The sequence below is a fragment of the Tachysurus fulvidraco genome, chromosome 14 (assembly GCF_022655615.1).
Source record: "Tachysurus fulvidraco isolate hzauxx_2018 chromosome 14, HZAU_PFXX_2.0, whole genome shotgun sequence".
Classification (NCBI taxonomy): domain Eukaryota; kingdom Metazoa; phylum Chordata; class Actinopteri; order Siluriformes; family Bagridae; genus Tachysurus; species Tachysurus fulvidraco.
This window is the reverse complement of record NC_062531.1, coordinates 1,055,351-1,072,850: the sequence shown is the minus strand read 5'-3', so window position 1 is coordinate 1,072,850 and position 17,500 is coordinate 1,055,351. Positions and strand designations below refer to the sequence as shown.

Sequence of the window (17,500 nt, the reverse complement as noted above, 5' to 3'; positions counted from 1 at the left end):
ACCACTTTTGGTTACTGTAACTGATTAATATCATAAACACACCAACAGCAGACAGTTCAGTGTTGTTACACATTTATAAGTTAGTACTCTGTTAACACAATGAACCAGTGAGCTTGTTCTCACACCAGCACACGACAGCACGAGTCACACTCACATCCACTTACTGTACATCTGTAAACTTTCCTGACGTCAGGGTTACACTGGAGAACCAGGAGCTCAGGGTGAGAGAGGCAGGAACGGGGAGAAGGTAAAAACACATGCTGCACATGCTGAGGATCTTCTGTAACGTTACACTGATGAGTGTGTGTGTGTGTTTGTTTACAGGGACATAAAGGGGACGTTGGTCTGATCGGAATAAACGGCTATGTTGTAAGTGAATACAGACGAGAGCTAACAATGTTATATCTAACATTACATCATGTTCACTTCACAAACTTACAGTTAATACAGATGTAGTCACCAATCACGCTGGCTCTCCCTAAACGTAGTGATGTCACAGTTGATATAATCGTTGCTGCTTCTCTCCTACTGGCAGTGATGAAGAGATTTCATGACAAACACTTAAAGCTTCTTGAATTGTTTTAAAAATGAAGTAAATCTCTACATGTTTAGGGGCTGCCTGGAGCACGAGGACAGCGGGGGTTTATGGGAGCATCTGGTCCTCCTGTACGTCACTATTATACACTTATACCCTTAATAATGAATTATTTATTTCCCTCCTAAACCCTCCATGTTGTTTAGGGAGAACCCGGATGGCCGGGGTTTACAGGAGCTCCAGGTCCAACAGTATGTATTAAATTCTATTTACTGCTCACTTGTTTTTCTCTTCTACTCTTTAATTACATGCTAATTGTGTCCTGCAGGGTCGTATGGGGCAGAGAGGTGAAAAGGGGCTGAGTGGAGTTAAAGGTCCTCCTGTATGAGCAATGTTCTCCTCACTACTTTAAGTTAATGCATAAAAATACTACAATATAGATTAAATTTAACGGCCTTTGTTCAGGGTCAGTCTGGTGACGTCGGAGCGCGAGGAGAAGTTGGGAAACCAGTGAGTTTTAGGGGCTTTTTACACCCGGGCACTTCCTGCGTTTTCTGTGATCCGATATCTACCCGATGGTAAAAAGACCAGGTCTAAATGCCCTCCGAAACGTTTTGGAGACGGATATAAACCCGATGGTACAAACCCCTTCAGGAGGGGGTCTGGGACGCGTTTCAGATGAAACTGGACAGGTCAAGCCACATACGTCAGCGCTAAACTCCTCCCAAACGGAAGGACGTCACTTGCAGGTGACTCGCAGGTGACTCGCAGGTGACTCGCAACACCAGCGCTGCTCCGATCTTTCTCCCAGGCGTCTCGTTGGGTCTTAAAATGAGCTGCTGCCGCCAGCAAAAATGCAGCAAACAGTAAATGCTGTTTTTTTTAGCAACCGCATACACCAAAGTGTGTTCTGTTTCAATTACCCCGGAAATGAGGTCAAATATATTTGCATATTGGGAGGGAGCAGAAAGATCAGATTGATATCCGATTCGGCAAACCGTGTTTATGTGGCTTAATGTAAATGGGACAGTTTTAACTAATCAGATAGCTATCGGATCAGAGAACACACACGAAGTGACCCGGTGTAAAAAGGCCCTTACACACAATTCACCAGCGGAAAAACTCTTATTAAAACCTGTTTATGGTTTCAGTCACATGTAGTCACAATCACATATAGTCACAATCACAATCACATATAATCACAATCACATATAGTCACAATCACATATAGTCACAATCACATATAATCACAATCACAATCACATATAGTCACAATCACATATAGTCACAATCACATGTAATCACAATCACATATAGTCACAATCACATATAGTCACAATCACAATCACATATAATCACAATCACATATAGTCACAATCACATATAGTCACAATCACATATAATCACAATCACAATCACATATAGTCACAATCACATATAGTCACAATCACATGTAATCACAATCACATATAGTCACAATCACAATCACATATAATCACAATCACATATAGTCACAATCACATATAGTCACAATCACATATAGTCACAATCACAATCACATATAGTCACAATCACATATAGTCACAATCACATATAATCACAATCACATATAGTCACAATCACATATAGTCACAATCACATATAGTCACAATCACAATCACATATAATCACAATCACATATAGTCACAATCACATATAGTCACAATCACAATCACATATAGTCACAATCACATATAGTCACAATCACATATAATCACAATCACATATAGTCACAATCACATATAGTCACAATCACATGTAATCACAATCACATATAGTCACAATCACATATAGTCACAATCACAATCACATATAATCACAATCACATATAGTCACAATCACATATAGTCACAATCACATATAGTCACAATCACAATCACATGTAATCACAATCACATATAGTCACAATCACAATCACATATAATCACAATCACATATAGTCACAATCACATATAGTCACAATCACATATAGTCACAATCACAATCACATATAGTCACAATCACATATAGTCACAATCACATATAATCACAATCACATATAGTCACAATCACATATAGTCACAATCACATATAGTCACAATCACAATCACATATAATCACAATCACATATAGTCACAATCACATATAGTCACAATCACAATCACATATAGTCACAATCACATATAGTCACAATCACATATAGTCACAATCACATGTAATCACAATCACATATAGTCACAATCACATATAGTCACAATCACATATAGTCACAATCACAATCACATATAATCACAATCACATATAGTCACAATCACATATAGTCACAATCACATATAGTCACAATCACAATCACATGTAATCACAATCACATATAGTCCCAATCACAATCACATGTAATCACAATCACATATAGTCACAATCACAATCACATATACTCACAATCACATATAATCACAATCACATATAGTCACAATCACAATCACATATAATCACAATCACATATACTCACAATCACATATAATCACAATCACATATACTCACAATCACATATAGTCACAATCACATATAATCACAATCACATATAACCACAATCACATATAGTCTCATTCTGATCTAAATATATTTCAAACACCTTATTATATGTTTCATTATTTAAAAATGCAAATCGCACTAATAAAAATAACTATTTGTTAATTTTATCTAAAGATCTGTTCAAAAATCTCACTCCAAAAAATAAATAGAGAAAAAAACTAAAAATATATAATTAAATAAATAAAATAAATAAAAGTCTTTAAAAACCTTGCAGTGTTAAGTGTAATGATCCCTTATTTATCAGAATGTGTAAGTGTCTGTCTTTCTTTATGTGTCGTGTTCAGGGAGATCCAGGTCCTGAAGGCATGATGGGATTTCATGGAGATGCTGGACCTCAGGTGTGTGTGTGTGTGTGTGTGTGTGTGTGTGTGTGTGTGTGTGTGTGTGTGTGTGTATGTGTATGTGTGTATGTGTGTGTGTATGTGTGTGTGTGTGTGTGTGTGTGTGTGTTTACTCTCTCACTGGAATATTAATAAAGTCTAAAATGATTCATGTCGTGTTTACTTCAGGGTTAAAAACAAAGCCTGATCCAAATGTCTTTACATGACAATTAACTCCATGAACGCTTTCTTTTTTTTCCAAAAAAAAAATGTATTTTAGGGTAAACCAGGGCGAGATGGTCCTCCAGGACCTAAAGGAGACCCTGTATGTGTTCTTTGATATTACACAAATTTGTACTTTAATAATCTATTTAATATAATATATCTATATTTATTGTTCACATTTATATCTCCTGGGTTTAACTCTCTACAGGGACAGACTGGAACTGAAGGGTCCATTGGAGACCCAGGACCACCAGGACCACCAGTGAGACCGCGTCCTTTATGAAGAAGTTACAAAATAAATGATTGAACCATTTAACTTTGGAACATAGTCTGATTTTAAAGAGCCAGGATGTGTGATTATCCATAAAAGTGCAAGAATATGCAAATCGAAGCTTCTCTTGTTGCCATGACAATCATCATTTTTCAATCACTAATATTAGCTAATTTAGCTTTCACGCTAGTTAACGTTAGATTGACACAAATAATTTTTACATCGTCACTTTCCAAGCTAATATCGTCACCATGGCAACCGTCATCTCGTCGTAACGTTTAGCGTGCTTGCTAAATGGACACGTGTGTCTTACAGATGTTATTGTTTTATACAGAAGTGTAAATGAACCCATGTGAAGTTTCTACCTCACTTTAATCTGGTGTTTATCTAATTAATGTATTTATAGACGTATTGATCCACTGCTTTAATGGGTTTTTTTCAGGGTGTTGTTGGAAAAGATGGAAATCTAGGACCCTCAGGTGATCCAGTAAGAGTATTTAACACAGTCCTTTATTTATTTAAACAAACTTTATTATTATTATTATTATTATTATTATTATTATTATTATTATTATTATTATTATTATTATTATAAACTGTTTCTCTTTATTATTCAGGGTGTGAAAGCTGAGAGAGGAGATAAAGGAGATCCTGGTGAAAGAGGAGAACAAGTGGGTTTGTTCTTCATTTATATCAGACTTTAGATTTTCTTAATTTAACTGTGAAGGGGGGGGGCACGGTGGCTTAGCGGTTAGCACGTTCGCCTCACACCTCCAGGGTCAGGGGTTCGATTCCCACCTCCGCCTTGTGTGTGTGGAGTTTGCATGTTCTCCCCGTGCCTCGGGGGTTTCCTCCGGGTACTCCGGTTTCCTCCCCCGGTCCAAAGACATGCATGGTAGGTCGATTGACATCTCTGGGAGATTGTCCGTAGTGTGTGTGTGTGTGTGTGTGTGTGTGTGTGTGTGTGTGTGTGTGTGTGTGTGTGTGTGTGTGTGTGTGTGAGTGAATGAGAGTGTTTGTGCCCTGTGATGGGTCGGCAGAAGAATAAAGAAAGAAAGGATGACAATTTCTCTGTTTTATTCACACATCTCAGATGCTAGTTCGGCTAAGTCACAAACTTTAACCCGACGTAGCCGTTTGCTAACGAGTTCTCGTTTGGATTTAAAAACGGATCCTGATTTTTTTTTCTTTAATCATAATTAGTTACAGATTATCGATATGTACTTTTTTTTTGTTGTTGTTCTAAGTACCGGCTTATTTTTTAAATATATTTTTTCTTTTTTTACATTTACCATTATTATAATTTTTTTATTATTATTTATTTAGCACAACAATTATTGAAATAATTATAAACAAAAGCTCTTGATGTGTTGAGATCACGTTCTAATAATTCTTCTTGTGAAGGTGAACGTTTCGATGATACGGTAATGAAACACGTTGTGGATCTTCTCAGGGTTTTCCGGGTACTCCTGGTTTTCCCGGGTTCCGTGGTCGAGCGGGTCGTTCGGGCGTACAGGGAGATCCCGGGCCGACCGGATCCACCGGATCACCGGGACCGCAAGTAAACTTTTCTGGTTTTGTTCATGGTTTGTTTCAAATGATATCAGACTTCCCTGTGATGATATTTTAAACTTTTAGGGTTTGGAAGGAAGTGCTGGAGATCAGGGTAAGCAAGGCAAAGATGGCCCAAAGGTAAGGAAAGTCTTTATAGAGGAAGGAAGGAAGGAAGGAAGGAAGGAAGGAAGGAAGGAAGGAAGGACGGAAGGAAGACAAAGTGGTTCACTGAAATATAAAATATAAACGGTTTTATCTCCAGGGAGAACGAGGTCCTGATGGTGCAACTGGAGTTCCAGGGCCGAGAGGTGATAAGGTACTTAAAGTAAAACATATTGTTTGGTATAATGTTGCATGAATGATGTTTGTATGAAAGATCAGACAGAAGTGTGATAAAGCTCTTACCTCAGCGATCACACCTGTCCCAGACTTGTCCTAATGAGCTGTTTGATGGACAGCCCTGTGACTCCACCTACCACGGCCCTGAAGCACTTAAACACACACCAGTGATGAAAATCTGGTATCTTCTGCCACTTACTGGGTCTTTGGCTTGTTTCTTTCTTCCGGAAGCATTTCAAGTCTCTTTGTAGAACCCTACTACTAGTGCCAAGTAGAACCTGTTACACTCGGTTGAACCCTTAAGCAGTCATAAAGCCCATGACGAACACGTCTTTGTGCGAATGCATCGACTTATCCGGTTATTCCAGCTATCACGGAAGATCGTTTGTTAGTTTCTCTTCCGCTCGCCGGCTTTCTTATTAGCTATCCGTCTCTAACGGGTTTGTTTGTCTGCTTCTGATTGTTGCACTGCTTCATGGGGCAGTTGTGGCTCAACTGGTTAAGGCTCTGGGTTGTTCATCGGAGTATCGGGGTTCAAGGCCCCGCACAGCCAAGCTGCCACTGCTGGGCCCTTGAGCAAGGCCCTCACCACTCCCTGCTCCAGGGGTGCTGTATCATAGCTGCCCCTGCACTCTGACCCCAATCTCCTCAGTTGGGGTATGTGAAGAAAAGAATTCCACTGTGCTGTGGTGATAATAAAGGCTTCTACCCCCCCCCCAGTCTTCTTCTTCTTCTTCTTCTTCTTCTTCTTCTTCCTCATTCTCATGACTGGGATTAAGAGAATTACATTTTTAACGGAATAACAGGTTTAACAGGTCGTTTTTATTGATAAAGAAAAACTTTTTTGTTTTGTTTTTTCCCTCAAAACGAAAGGGGCGGTCGGGGCGGGGTGGATTCAGCGGCCTGCCGGGATCGTTGGTAAGACGATATCCTTTTGTGATTATAGCTGATTTTAGCTAAAATAATGAAGTTACTATTCTCACATACACTCTGATGGCTTTCATAGGGACAAATGGGAAAATCGGGACAGCGAGGACCTGAAGGAGAGCCTGGTATCAAGGTTCCTGTGTACATCAGATTAATTATATTGATATTTAAGATCAAATTTTGCAGCATTTGAAATAATAATTACTGAAGAGCTTCTCAATATGTGGCACGTGTTGTTGATTTAGTCATCATTTGTGCTTGCAGGGTAGAACGGGGTTTCCGGGAGGACCTGGAGCTAAAGGTCTGAAGGTAGGACGTGCTGAAGGACACTTTAAATATAGTCGGCTTTCAGTCCAACAGCCTCGTGTATGTCATGATCTTAAAACCTTGACTCCTAATCTCAAGCTTAAACCTTAATAACTAGTAGTGCAGCGTTGCATACTGTAGACCTTCATCACTAACTCTAAACTCTAAAACCTATTACTAATCCCTTAAAGGTGCGGTCTCCGATGTTTAAAAGCCAATGTTGACATATAAAATCACCAAAACAAACACGCCCCTAACCCAAACGGGTCCCACCCCTGTATCGATAGCTCCGCCCACACATACATACGTAACCCGGGCGACTAACAGAAAGAAACGTGTCTTTATCATAGCTGAAGGGAAGAACAATACGATTGTAGATAAACAAACAAGCAAAAATGCCACACAAGCATAATGATGTAAAGGACAAAGGCATATATTAGTTCTGTGTAACAAAGCAAAACCAACGTTACTCACCTATCGAGAAGGAAAAAAGCGCCTCGGCGTCTTAAGTAAAGTCGGCCACATATTCACAGGTCGGAGTTTCCCGAGTCAATAACTCCTGAGCTAAACGCTGTTACTACACAAAACGCGGTTGTAGCTGCCTCTCTACATTACTACGATAGAAAAGAGGTGTTATTTGTGTAGTAACAGCGTTTAGCTCAGGAGTTATTGACTCGGGAAACTCCAACCTGTGAATATGATTCACAGATAAACTAGATTTATTTATTTTTTCCATACAGGGACTACAGGGTTTCCCAGGGATTCGAGGGCAGGATGGATTTCATGGTTCTCCAGTAAGTGCAGAGTATGATGAAGCATCAGTGATGTATAAGGACACAGCAGTAAAAGTGACAAAGTGAGAGATGTTAAATTCACATTCAGGGTCACACAGGAGCACTAGGAGCGAATGGAGACACGGGTTCTTCAGGACGCAAGGTGAGGAAAAGACACTGAGACATTTATACAGTGTTAGAGGATTTAACCTTCAGGATCTGTGATGGACCCTGTTTGCCTTTCAGGGTTTCCGGGGAAAGCCTGGAGCTCCTGGTCTACAAGGTCCTGTTGGAAACATTGTTAGTAAACCTCGAGTTTCTCACTAAAACATGGTGCAGGGTTTGAGCTCCGGTGCAAGCTGTTTGTACTAAAAGGATCTGAGAAGGATTGTATTTTCACCTTGAATTTAGAACTTTAGAACTTTTTTGTCCGTGTTACAACAGATTGGGCTGAAACCCAGTTTTTCTTATACAGGGGGATCCGGGAAGTAGGGGAACCGTTGGCATACCTGGGAAGCCTGGAGCGTTGGTACGTAATAAAAAAACATTAACGTTAATATGCTGCAGTGACAGCAGAGATTTTTGGTCATTCATTCATCTCCTACCGCTTATCCGAACTTCTCGGGTCACGGGGAGCCTGTGTCTATCTCAGGCGTCATCGGGCATCGAGGCAGGATACACCCTGGACGGAGTGCCAACCCATCACATGGCACACACACACTCTCATTCACTCACACACACACACTCTCATTCACTCACACACACACACACACTCTCATTCACACACACACACACACACACACACAACGGACAATTTTCCAGAGATGCCAATCAACCTACCATGCATGTCTTTGGACCGGGGGAGGAAACCGGAGTACCCGGAGGAAACCCCCGAGGCACGGGGAGAACATGTAAACTCCACACACACACAAGGCGGAGGCGGGAATCGAACCCCCAACCCTGGAGGTGTGAGGCGAACATGCTAACCACTAAGCCACTGCGTCTCCCTAAATTTTTGGACCTGTTTATTATACTTATTTATGCATCCTGGCCAAAATCTCATCTGATTTAACACCATAAATAAAGCAGATTCAGCATTATATCTGGGATTAAAGGGTTTAATGTCATTGGGTGAATAAAGAATAAAGAATGTTTGTGTTTGTGTTTGTGTTTGTGTTTATGTTTGTGTTTGTGTTTGTGTTTGTGTTTGTGTTTGTGTTTATGTTTATGTTTGTGTTTGTGTTTATGTTTGTGTTTGTCAGGGAATCAAAGGCTCTGAGGGACCAAAGGGACATGCTGGTAGTCCTGGGCAGAAGGTCAGAACATAATAAAGTGCTTCCTTTAATTGTTTCAACAATCCTCTTCTTCTTCTTCTTCTTCTTCTTCTTCTTCTTCTTTTCTTCTTCTTCTTTTCTTCTTCTTCGTCATCTTCTTCATCTTCTTCTTTTTTTATTCTTTGTCTTCTTCTTCTTCTTCTTCTTCTTCTTCTTCTTCTTCTTCTTCTTCTTCTTCTTCTGCCTCTTTTATTTGTTCCTGTGACGCTTCGTGTTTGTAGGGAGATCAAGGACACGAGGGTCCTAAAGGAAAACGAGGACGTCCAGTAAGTTTTCCATTTTAAAGTCATTTGTTAGTTTAAGTCCATTCGTCTATTTGAAGCAGTTACATAAGTTATGAATATTTATTTCTCTCCAGGGAGCTCGAGGTCTGCAGGGAGGTAAAGGTTACAGAGGGAATCCTGTAAGAAATCACTATAATATGTTTTATCTAAAAATCTTTTATTACTCATGTTTATAACGCTTAATAAAGCCCCTCTGAACACTCGAGGTTAATTACCACCTTCTGAAGAGTCAGAAGCCAGAATTCAACATCTAATTAAAACACTTTATGTACTGAATGTTGATGTGGCCTGAATGAGCTTGGTTATAACTCATTTATATCTGTACATTACAGGGTGTACAGGGGAATATGGGTGTGTGGGGTACAACGGGCCCCCAGGGGCCACCAGGAGATCAAGGGCCTCAGGGTCCACCTGGTCCTGTAGGGGTGCCTGGATATCCGGTAATGAATATTAAAAAAAAAATAAAAGTGTTTAGTTTCAAAGATATCCTAAAATGATCCAGCGCATCCGTCACTAGTGATGTCATCCTTAATAATCGTAATCATTTATACTTCAGGGGAAAGATGGACCAGCTGGTGCGTTTGGACCTCAAGGGTATAAAGGAGATAAGGTTCGTTATCATAAACAAGCGGATTATTGAGTAACAGCTTTGATTTTAGTAACAGATGGTTGTGTGTCTATTCCTACTGTACAGGGGGTTAAAGGAGCAGAGGGAGTGGAGGGGGTGTCTGGGGTCAACGGTGAGGAGGTAGACTGATTACTGCCTTCATCAGACTGTGTCTTAAAGGTGGGGTCTCCGTTGTTTGAGAAATGCTTCAGAAAACAAAGCAGAGTCGGGTCAAAACAAACGTGTAGCCGATGAGCAGTAAGGGGCGGGGCTTGTCGATATGGGCGGAGAGAGTGTTCGGTGCGCGTGTGTGACATTAGCGGAAAGCGGTTTTAACATCGACATGGAGGATAAAAACAAAGAAAGAAAGAGAAGAAAGACTTACGATAAGGACAAGAAGTAGGACGTGTTAATATAGGATCAGCTTTCCAGCGCTGGAGAGAACTGAAGGAGCAGGAAGTTGGCCACATATTCACAGGTTGGAGTTTCCCGAGTCAATAACTCCTGAGCTAAACGCTGTTACTACACAAATAACACCTCTTTTCTATCGTAGTAATGTAGAGAGGCAGCTACAACCGCGTTTTGTGTAGTAACAGCGTTTAGCTCCAACCTGTGAATATACGCACATGCACACTGAACACTCCGCAAATATTGACAAGACCCGCCCCTTTCTGCTCATTGGCTACACGTTTGTTTTGATTTCTGTTTTGTTTGGAGGCCCAAAGCAGTTTTCTGAAGCATTTCTCAAATATCGGAGACCCCACCTTTAAGTTATTAAAATGCCATTTTTGTAAATTTTATAACATTTGAGAATCAGATCTATCCACTGATTCTGTGACGTCGTGTTTCAGGGTGCAGTCGGATTCACGGGAGCAGTCGGACCTCTGGGACCGAAAGGACCAGCAGTAAGTTTGGATTTTATTTTTTGTTATGAATTTTCAAAACCTCCTGATTTCTGTCTGATATTAACTAACTAACTAACTAACTAACTAACTAACTAACTAACTAACTAAATACATAAATAAACTAAAATAACCGCAATGTTTTACAGATTTTGCATCAACACCAGTCAGATAATGGGGTACTGATGTACCACTGATTGTGTACTAACAGGCACTAGTGTTGGGGCACCAACAAGTTACCCATAAGATATTTTGAGGAAAAAGAGAAATAATTAGTTATTTAATTGATTAATTATTGAACACTAGTATCTTAAAGGTCCAAATGTACACTATATTTTAGCAATGGGGTGCTATAGGGGTAGGTGCTATAGGGGTGGGTGCTATAGGGGTAGGTGGTATAGGGGTAGGTGGTATACCAATAGAGTGCATGTAAAACACTAGTGAGGCACCAGTAGGGCACAGAAGCTGTTAATGGGTTAGCAGTTACACTGGTTGGTTATTAATGGTGGAATAAAGGACATTACTGGGGTATGTTTATGGGGTATCAAATATATTATTAGTAAGATTGTGATTAGGGCAGACACAGGGCATCGATCAGGTACCACAGGGACACAAACATCTGTCAGTGGGGCATTAATTTGGAGAAAGTGAAAGTTTGAAAGTGACGTGACATACGGCTAAGTACCGGGGGGGGGGGTGTCGGGGGGTTTGGTGCCTTGCACTAGGGCAGCGGTCCCCAACCTTTTTTTCGCTGCGGACCGGTCAATGTTTGATAATTTTACCGCGGCCCGCTAGGGGTGGGGGGTGGCGGCTATACAATTAAATTAAAATAAATAATTTTAATGTAATAGTATTTAAACATGCCTTTTTAACTCACTACAACACAAATCGATGAGAACCCTGAGCTTGTGTCTTTACAACGAGACGGTTCCATCTGGGGTAACAGGAGACGATGACACCCGAAGTGTGTCGCTTATGTCCAGTTTATTCCGTTGTTTTGTTTCGGTTGCCATCACTGCAGAAATCCCCGCTTCACACAGACAGCATGTCGGACATGACGATAGGGATGTAAGTGCTGTGGTGACAATCTCAGGGTATTCCGCCATGACTTTAATCCAGAACACCGGCAGAGTTTCTAACTTCCTAACGACGTCTGTTTCGTGCTCATTTTTGCTAATTTGTGGGTTAAATTTGAGCAAACACAATATACACGTACACCAAGCACTGTTAAACATGACAAAGTACCGGTGAACAGAGAGAAGAGCGATACACACCTTCTCTCTCCACCAAAGCTACAACACCACTGCCGCTCGCAGCCGCTCAGCTCCAGACGTCACCTAAACCCGGCCCGAAATCTGGAGCTGATCCCAGGAGACTTTGGGCACGATACAGACAATTTAGGGATGCCGACCCACACAGTGCTGGTTGGAGGAAACCACTGAGACTTCAGGAGAACATACTAGCTCCACACACACACACACACACACACACACACACACACACACACACACACACACACACACACAGTGGAGGTGGGAATCAATCATCCAACCCTGGAGGTGTGAAGCTAAATGATAACTACCAAGCCACTATACTAATTTAGGACACTAATGGGTCCCAAAGAGGCAGCAACAGCACCACAGTGTGTTTTATCACAACCAACAGCTTACTAAAAATTGTCTTGGGATGCGGTAGCCTAGTGTTTAAGGTGCTGGACTACCAATCAGAAGATGGTAAGTTTGATTCCCATGTCCACTGCCACTGCTGGGCCCCTGAGCAAGGCCCTTGTTGCTCAGTTGTATAAAAAGCCTAAAAATGTAAAAACTATCACATTCATGAGCTTTAAAAGATCCAAGAGCCCTAAAGGTCAGTGGTATAGTATGAATGTAGCACTAACAGGGCATCAGTAATGTGTCGATATGGCAGTAATGGGTACCAAAGAGGTACCGAAGGGTTACTAATGGGAAAAGTACTAAATACTTCTCATATGTCAATAAGCAGGAGCTTCGGTCTGACGCTTCTTCATTTCTCACACTGACAATATTTCCAAGAGCGCGATATCTCATGAGTGTGAAGCGCAGATTGTCGGGAATCTGTAAGAACCAAGGTGTCATGAGCCAAATGTAGAACCGTGTGTGTGCCAAAATCTACAGCCCTTTCCCACTCCACTGCGGTCACTTGTCTTATGGTTCTCTCCTGACCTCAATGGGACACTGTTATAGAAAGTTTCTCTGTCTTTCAGGGTGAAAAGGGAAGTCCTGGATTCTCTGGAGCTTCTGGATCACAAGGTGTCAGAGGAGACAGAGGGAATCGTGGGCGAGCAGGGATAAAGGGCGTTACTGGACAGGAAGTACGGCGAGAAAAATAAACAATACACAACGTACTGATCGTCAATTAGATGTTCGTTAATAAGTGTGACATTATATATATTTGTAAAGTCTATTAAAAATATATGGTTCATGTTTTAGGGACAGAGTGGCTTTCAAGGGCAAGCAGGAGAACAGGGACCTTCTGGAGAAAAGGTAATGCTCGAGTCAGAGTCAGCTGGGAATGTTTTGTAGAGTTATACAATTCTAAACGATGACTACACAAACACTCACCATTAAAGTAATCACAAAGTAATCAGGGAGCAGAGACGACACGTAGTGTGAGTATGGTGTAAAAGTAGCGTGTGTCTTCAGGGTCAGTCTGGTCCCAGAGGACGTCCTGGTCTGGCAGGTAAATACGGACCTGGTGGTGAAACCGGACCCGATGGTACGAAGGGTGATAAAGGTGAACTTGGGCTTATTGTGAGTATCTTTAATTTTACAGGAGGAATTAATACATATATTATTAACACACACACAGACACACACACACACAGACACACACACAAACACACAAACAAACACACAAACACACACACAAACACACACACAAACACACACACAAACACACACAAACACACACACACACACACACACACAAACAAACACACACACACACAAACACACACACACACAAACACACACACACACACACACAAACACACACACACACACACACACACACACACACACACACACACACACACACACACACACACACACACACACACACACACACAAATGTCCAACGCTGTTTTCTTCTCTCTGATTCAGGGCGAAAGTGGGATTCTGGGCTCCCCAGGTCCTGCAGGTGCACCAGGAACATTAGTAAGTGTTTTATGTGTTTCATTACATTCACGTCAATTACGTTTGTGTTACTTAGTAAAATATCTCCTAATATCCCCTAAATACAGGGTTCAATAGGAACCAGAGGTGCTGTTGGAGCTAACGGATGCTCGGGGCTGAAGGTAAGTGTTCTTTGTGTGATGAAGGTCCTCATTAGCAGTGACTTTGTGTTTAATTCAGTCTCATTATTTGGTGTCTTGTTGGACGATAGGGACATTTTGGTGAGCGAGGGAGACCTGGAGCTCAGGGTGAAGAAGGACCAGCAGTACGTTGGGGTTTTTATTTTATGAAACAAAACATAATTCTGTCTCATCGGCAGCGGCTGTGTTTAATTCTGATTTATAATTTCAGGGTATCGAAGGGGTGAAAGGAAAGAAAGGAGAGATCGGAGACGGAGGAAATGATGTGAGGCTTTTTATAGAATATAAAGTAGCAGTGTTGTGATCTTTATTATAGAGTTCATACACTGTACTTCACACACACACTCACACACACAGTGTACTTCACACACACACAAACACACACACACACACACACTCACAGTGTACTTCACACACACACTCACAGTGTACTTCACACACACACACACACACACACACACACACACACACACACACACACACACACACACACACACACACACAGTGTACTTCACACACACACACACAGTGTACTTCACACACACACACACACTCACAGTGTACTTCACACACGCACACACACACAGTGTACTTCACACACACACACACACAGTGTACTTCACATCACACACACAGTGTACTTCACATCACAGTGTACTTCACACACACACACACACACACACACACACACACACACACACACACACACACACACACACACACACACACACAGTGTACTTCACATCACACACACGGTGTACTTCAAACACACATCACACACAGTGTTCTTCACACACACACACAGTGTACTTCACATCACACACACAGTGTACTTCACATCACGGTGTACTTCACACACACACACAGTGTACTTCACACACACACACACAGTGTACTTCACACACATACACAGTGTACTTCACACACACAGTGTACTGGGTAGGTTGATTGGCATCTCTGGAAAATTGTCCGTAGTATGTGTGTGTGTGTGTGTGTGTGAGTGAATGAGAGAGTGTGTGTGTGCCCTGTGATGAGTTGGCACTCCGTCCAGGGTGTATCCTGCCTCGATGCCCGATGACGCCTGAGATAGGCACAGGCTCCCCGTGACCCGAGACGTTCAGATAAGCGGTAGAAGATGAATGAATGAATGAATGAATGAACTCCGTTATTTGTTTAGGGAGCCGTGGGACCTCTGGGTCCTAAAGGGCCTCCTGGAGAAAAAGGCACAAGAGGACCTGCTGGACCTTCAGGAAATATAGGGGTGAAAGGTCAACCAGGAACCAAGGTAAAAGTTCAGAATAGTGTGTTGGTTGGTTGGTTGTTTATTTGCGCATGTTAAACTATCTGAGTGTTTGTGTGTCTTTTAATAAGGGGGAACTTGGACTTCCTGCAGACCGAGGAAGCAAAGGTGTGGCTGGAAGAACAGTGAGTCAGTTTTGGACTTGGTTTGTCTTTATTCTGTTAAAACATATAATAAATTCCCACCAGTAGGTCAAACCAGAACTGTAGAGTTTGCTGAAACGAGTAAATACACGTTTTCTGCAGGGAGCTCAAGGTCCGAAAGGAAAACGTGGCTCTCGTGGGATTCAAGGAAAACCAGCGAGTATCAGTGTTACTCAGAATGATAGAGTTCTATATCTTAGTCACTGATTAATACAAATGTTAAAAAAAATTGTTTTTACTTGTTTTTATTTGGTATTTTCAGGGTCTCCGTGGGACCGATGGGTTACTGGGAGTTCAAGGCAATGAAGGAGATCCGGTAAGATTGATTTTACTTCATTTATTGCTCACTTTTCACTGTGTAATGCGTCAGATATTTAGGGAAGCTTCTTGACTCGACGGACTCCTTTTTGCCCGAGTCCTTTCCTTATATGGTCATTGTTTCCTGTTCTTATTGTGTTGTTCCTGGGGTTTGTCCCCTTTTATGTCAGTATATTCCTGTCTGCTGCTAAGACATTGTTCCATAGTTACCCTTTTTTTTTGTACCATAGCTTCTTCATTTCTTATTTTTTGGGTCCTTCACGTGCACCTGATCTGTAGTTCATCATCTCTGTAGTTTTAGGATTGTATGATTTTTGTCATATGAATTTTCTGTCATTCTGCTCAGTGAAACGGTTCTATACTTCACACATTGTCGTCGTTGTCGTTCAGGGTGACCGAGGACATGCAGGAGCTCCAGGAAGACCAGGAGAGCCTGGCAGACCAGTGAGTGGCTGAAACTCATCATGTATACTCTCACAAACTTCTGATATATATGACACACAAAAAAATCTGTCTTTATTGTGATTATTTTCTTTATGTACTTATAAACCTGACAGGGTCCTGCAGGAGAGCCTGGGTTACAGCCTGGGAAGCGAGGACTCGCTGGGATCAAGGTCTTACTCCACTTTTGGTACCTGTAAAAGATTTTATATGAACTGTAAAAAGTGACATATGTTCTTACAGGGTTCCTCTGGAGAAAGAGGAGAACCTGGTCTTTCAGGACCTGTTGGACCAAGAGTAGGTTACAGTGTTGATGTAATCAGTTAAAGACATATTTAAATGAATCACTTGTATCTTTTATTTCCTCTTTACATGATCATTTAGAGGTTGTGTGTTATGTGTTAGAGAGTGTGTTGTTTGTATGCAGGGGATTCCTGGACTTGGTGGTGAAAAGGGACACGTCGGTCTTCCAGGACCAAAGGTACACGAACATCTCATCTTCATTAGGAAAAAAAATCGCAAGCTTCCCAAATAAGTTTCACAAAACTAACTGCACATACGTCTAAGCATGGGAATTTTACAGGGAATTTCTGGAATCTCTGGAAGCCCAGGACCTGCAGGAGCACCAGGTCTGAAGGTAATGTTGATCTTCCATGAAGGAACACTTCTGTACTGTAGGTCGCTCATTTTTATTATCGAATAATATATGATTTAAATATGCATGCTTATTTTTAGGGAATGCAGGGTGTAGCAGGACCTAAAGGCCCAGCAGGTGCACAGGTACACTTCAATATTTATTCATCTCTGCACTTCTGCTGTTTGTTTAAATTTCACTTTCCTGTGTTGAGTTTGTGTCTCGGTGGCTGCTGTGACGAAGAAGTGATGCATGGATCTGTTTATCATTTTGTTGTCCATCTGTTCATTTTCCACTTCATTTAGTGATCTATCCATCTGTATAA

General features: G+C 41.4%; 1 protein-coding gene across 1 annotated transcript in view; it reads left to right on the top strand.

The window, feature by feature from the left end:
* si:dkey-21p1.3 (collagen alpha-2(I) chain) overlaps positions 1-17,500 on the top strand; it is a 47,301-nt gene that overhangs the window by 21,816 nt on the left and 7,985 nt on the right. The window contains exons 12-56 of the mRNA XM_047799924.1: positions 194-247; positions 325-369; positions 613-666; positions 742-786; positions 864-917; positions 1,001-1,045; positions 3,430-3,483; positions 3,746-3,790; positions 3,899-3,952; positions 4,404-4,448; positions 4,579-4,632; positions 5,415-5,522; positions 5,600-5,653; positions 5,778-5,831; positions 6,728-6,772; positions 6,861-6,914; positions 7,046-7,090; positions 7,828-7,881; positions 7,970-8,023; positions 8,107-8,160; positions 8,336-8,389; positions 9,123-9,176; positions 9,416-9,460; positions 9,553-9,597; positions 9,811-9,918; positions 10,035-10,088; positions 10,173-10,226; positions 10,937-10,990; positions 13,230-13,337; positions 13,456-13,509; positions 13,669-13,776; positions 14,128-14,181; positions 14,268-14,321; positions 14,411-14,464; positions 14,551-14,604; positions 15,517-15,624; positions 15,711-15,764; positions 15,885-15,938; positions 16,045-16,098; positions 16,491-16,544; positions 16,658-16,714; positions 16,785-16,838; positions 16,969-17,022; positions 17,125-17,178; positions 17,277-17,321. Of these exons, the coding sequence (XP_047655880.1) occupies positions 194-247; positions 325-369; positions 613-666; positions 742-786; positions 864-917; positions 1,001-1,045; positions 3,430-3,483; positions 3,746-3,790; positions 3,899-3,952; positions 4,404-4,448; positions 4,579-4,632; positions 5,415-5,522; positions 5,600-5,653; positions 5,778-5,831; positions 6,728-6,772; positions 6,861-6,914; positions 7,046-7,090; positions 7,828-7,881; positions 7,970-8,023; positions 8,107-8,160; positions 8,336-8,389; positions 9,123-9,176; positions 9,416-9,460; positions 9,553-9,597; positions 9,811-9,918; positions 10,035-10,088; positions 10,173-10,226; positions 10,937-10,990; positions 13,230-13,337; positions 13,456-13,509; positions 13,669-13,776; positions 14,128-14,181; positions 14,268-14,321; positions 14,411-14,464; positions 14,551-14,604; positions 15,517-15,624; positions 15,711-15,764; positions 15,885-15,938; positions 16,045-16,098; positions 16,491-16,544; positions 16,658-16,714; positions 16,785-16,838; positions 16,969-17,022; positions 17,125-17,178; positions 17,277-17,321 (2,613 nt within the window). The remainder of the gene's footprint in view (positions 1-193; positions 248-324; positions 370-612; positions 667-741; positions 787-863; positions 918-1,000; positions 1,046-3,429; positions 3,484-3,745; positions 3,791-3,898; positions 3,953-4,403; positions 4,449-4,578; positions 4,633-5,414; positions 5,523-5,599; positions 5,654-5,777; positions 5,832-6,727; positions 6,773-6,860; positions 6,915-7,045; positions 7,091-7,827; positions 7,882-7,969; positions 8,024-8,106; positions 8,161-8,335; positions 8,390-9,122; positions 9,177-9,415; positions 9,461-9,552; positions 9,598-9,810; positions 9,919-10,034; positions 10,089-10,172; positions 10,227-10,936; positions 10,991-13,229; positions 13,338-13,455; positions 13,510-13,668; positions 13,777-14,127; positions 14,182-14,267; positions 14,322-14,410; positions 14,465-14,550; positions 14,605-15,516; positions 15,625-15,710; positions 15,765-15,884; positions 15,939-16,044; positions 16,099-16,490; positions 16,545-16,657; positions 16,715-16,784; positions 16,839-16,968; positions 17,023-17,124; positions 17,179-17,276; positions 17,322-17,500) is intronic.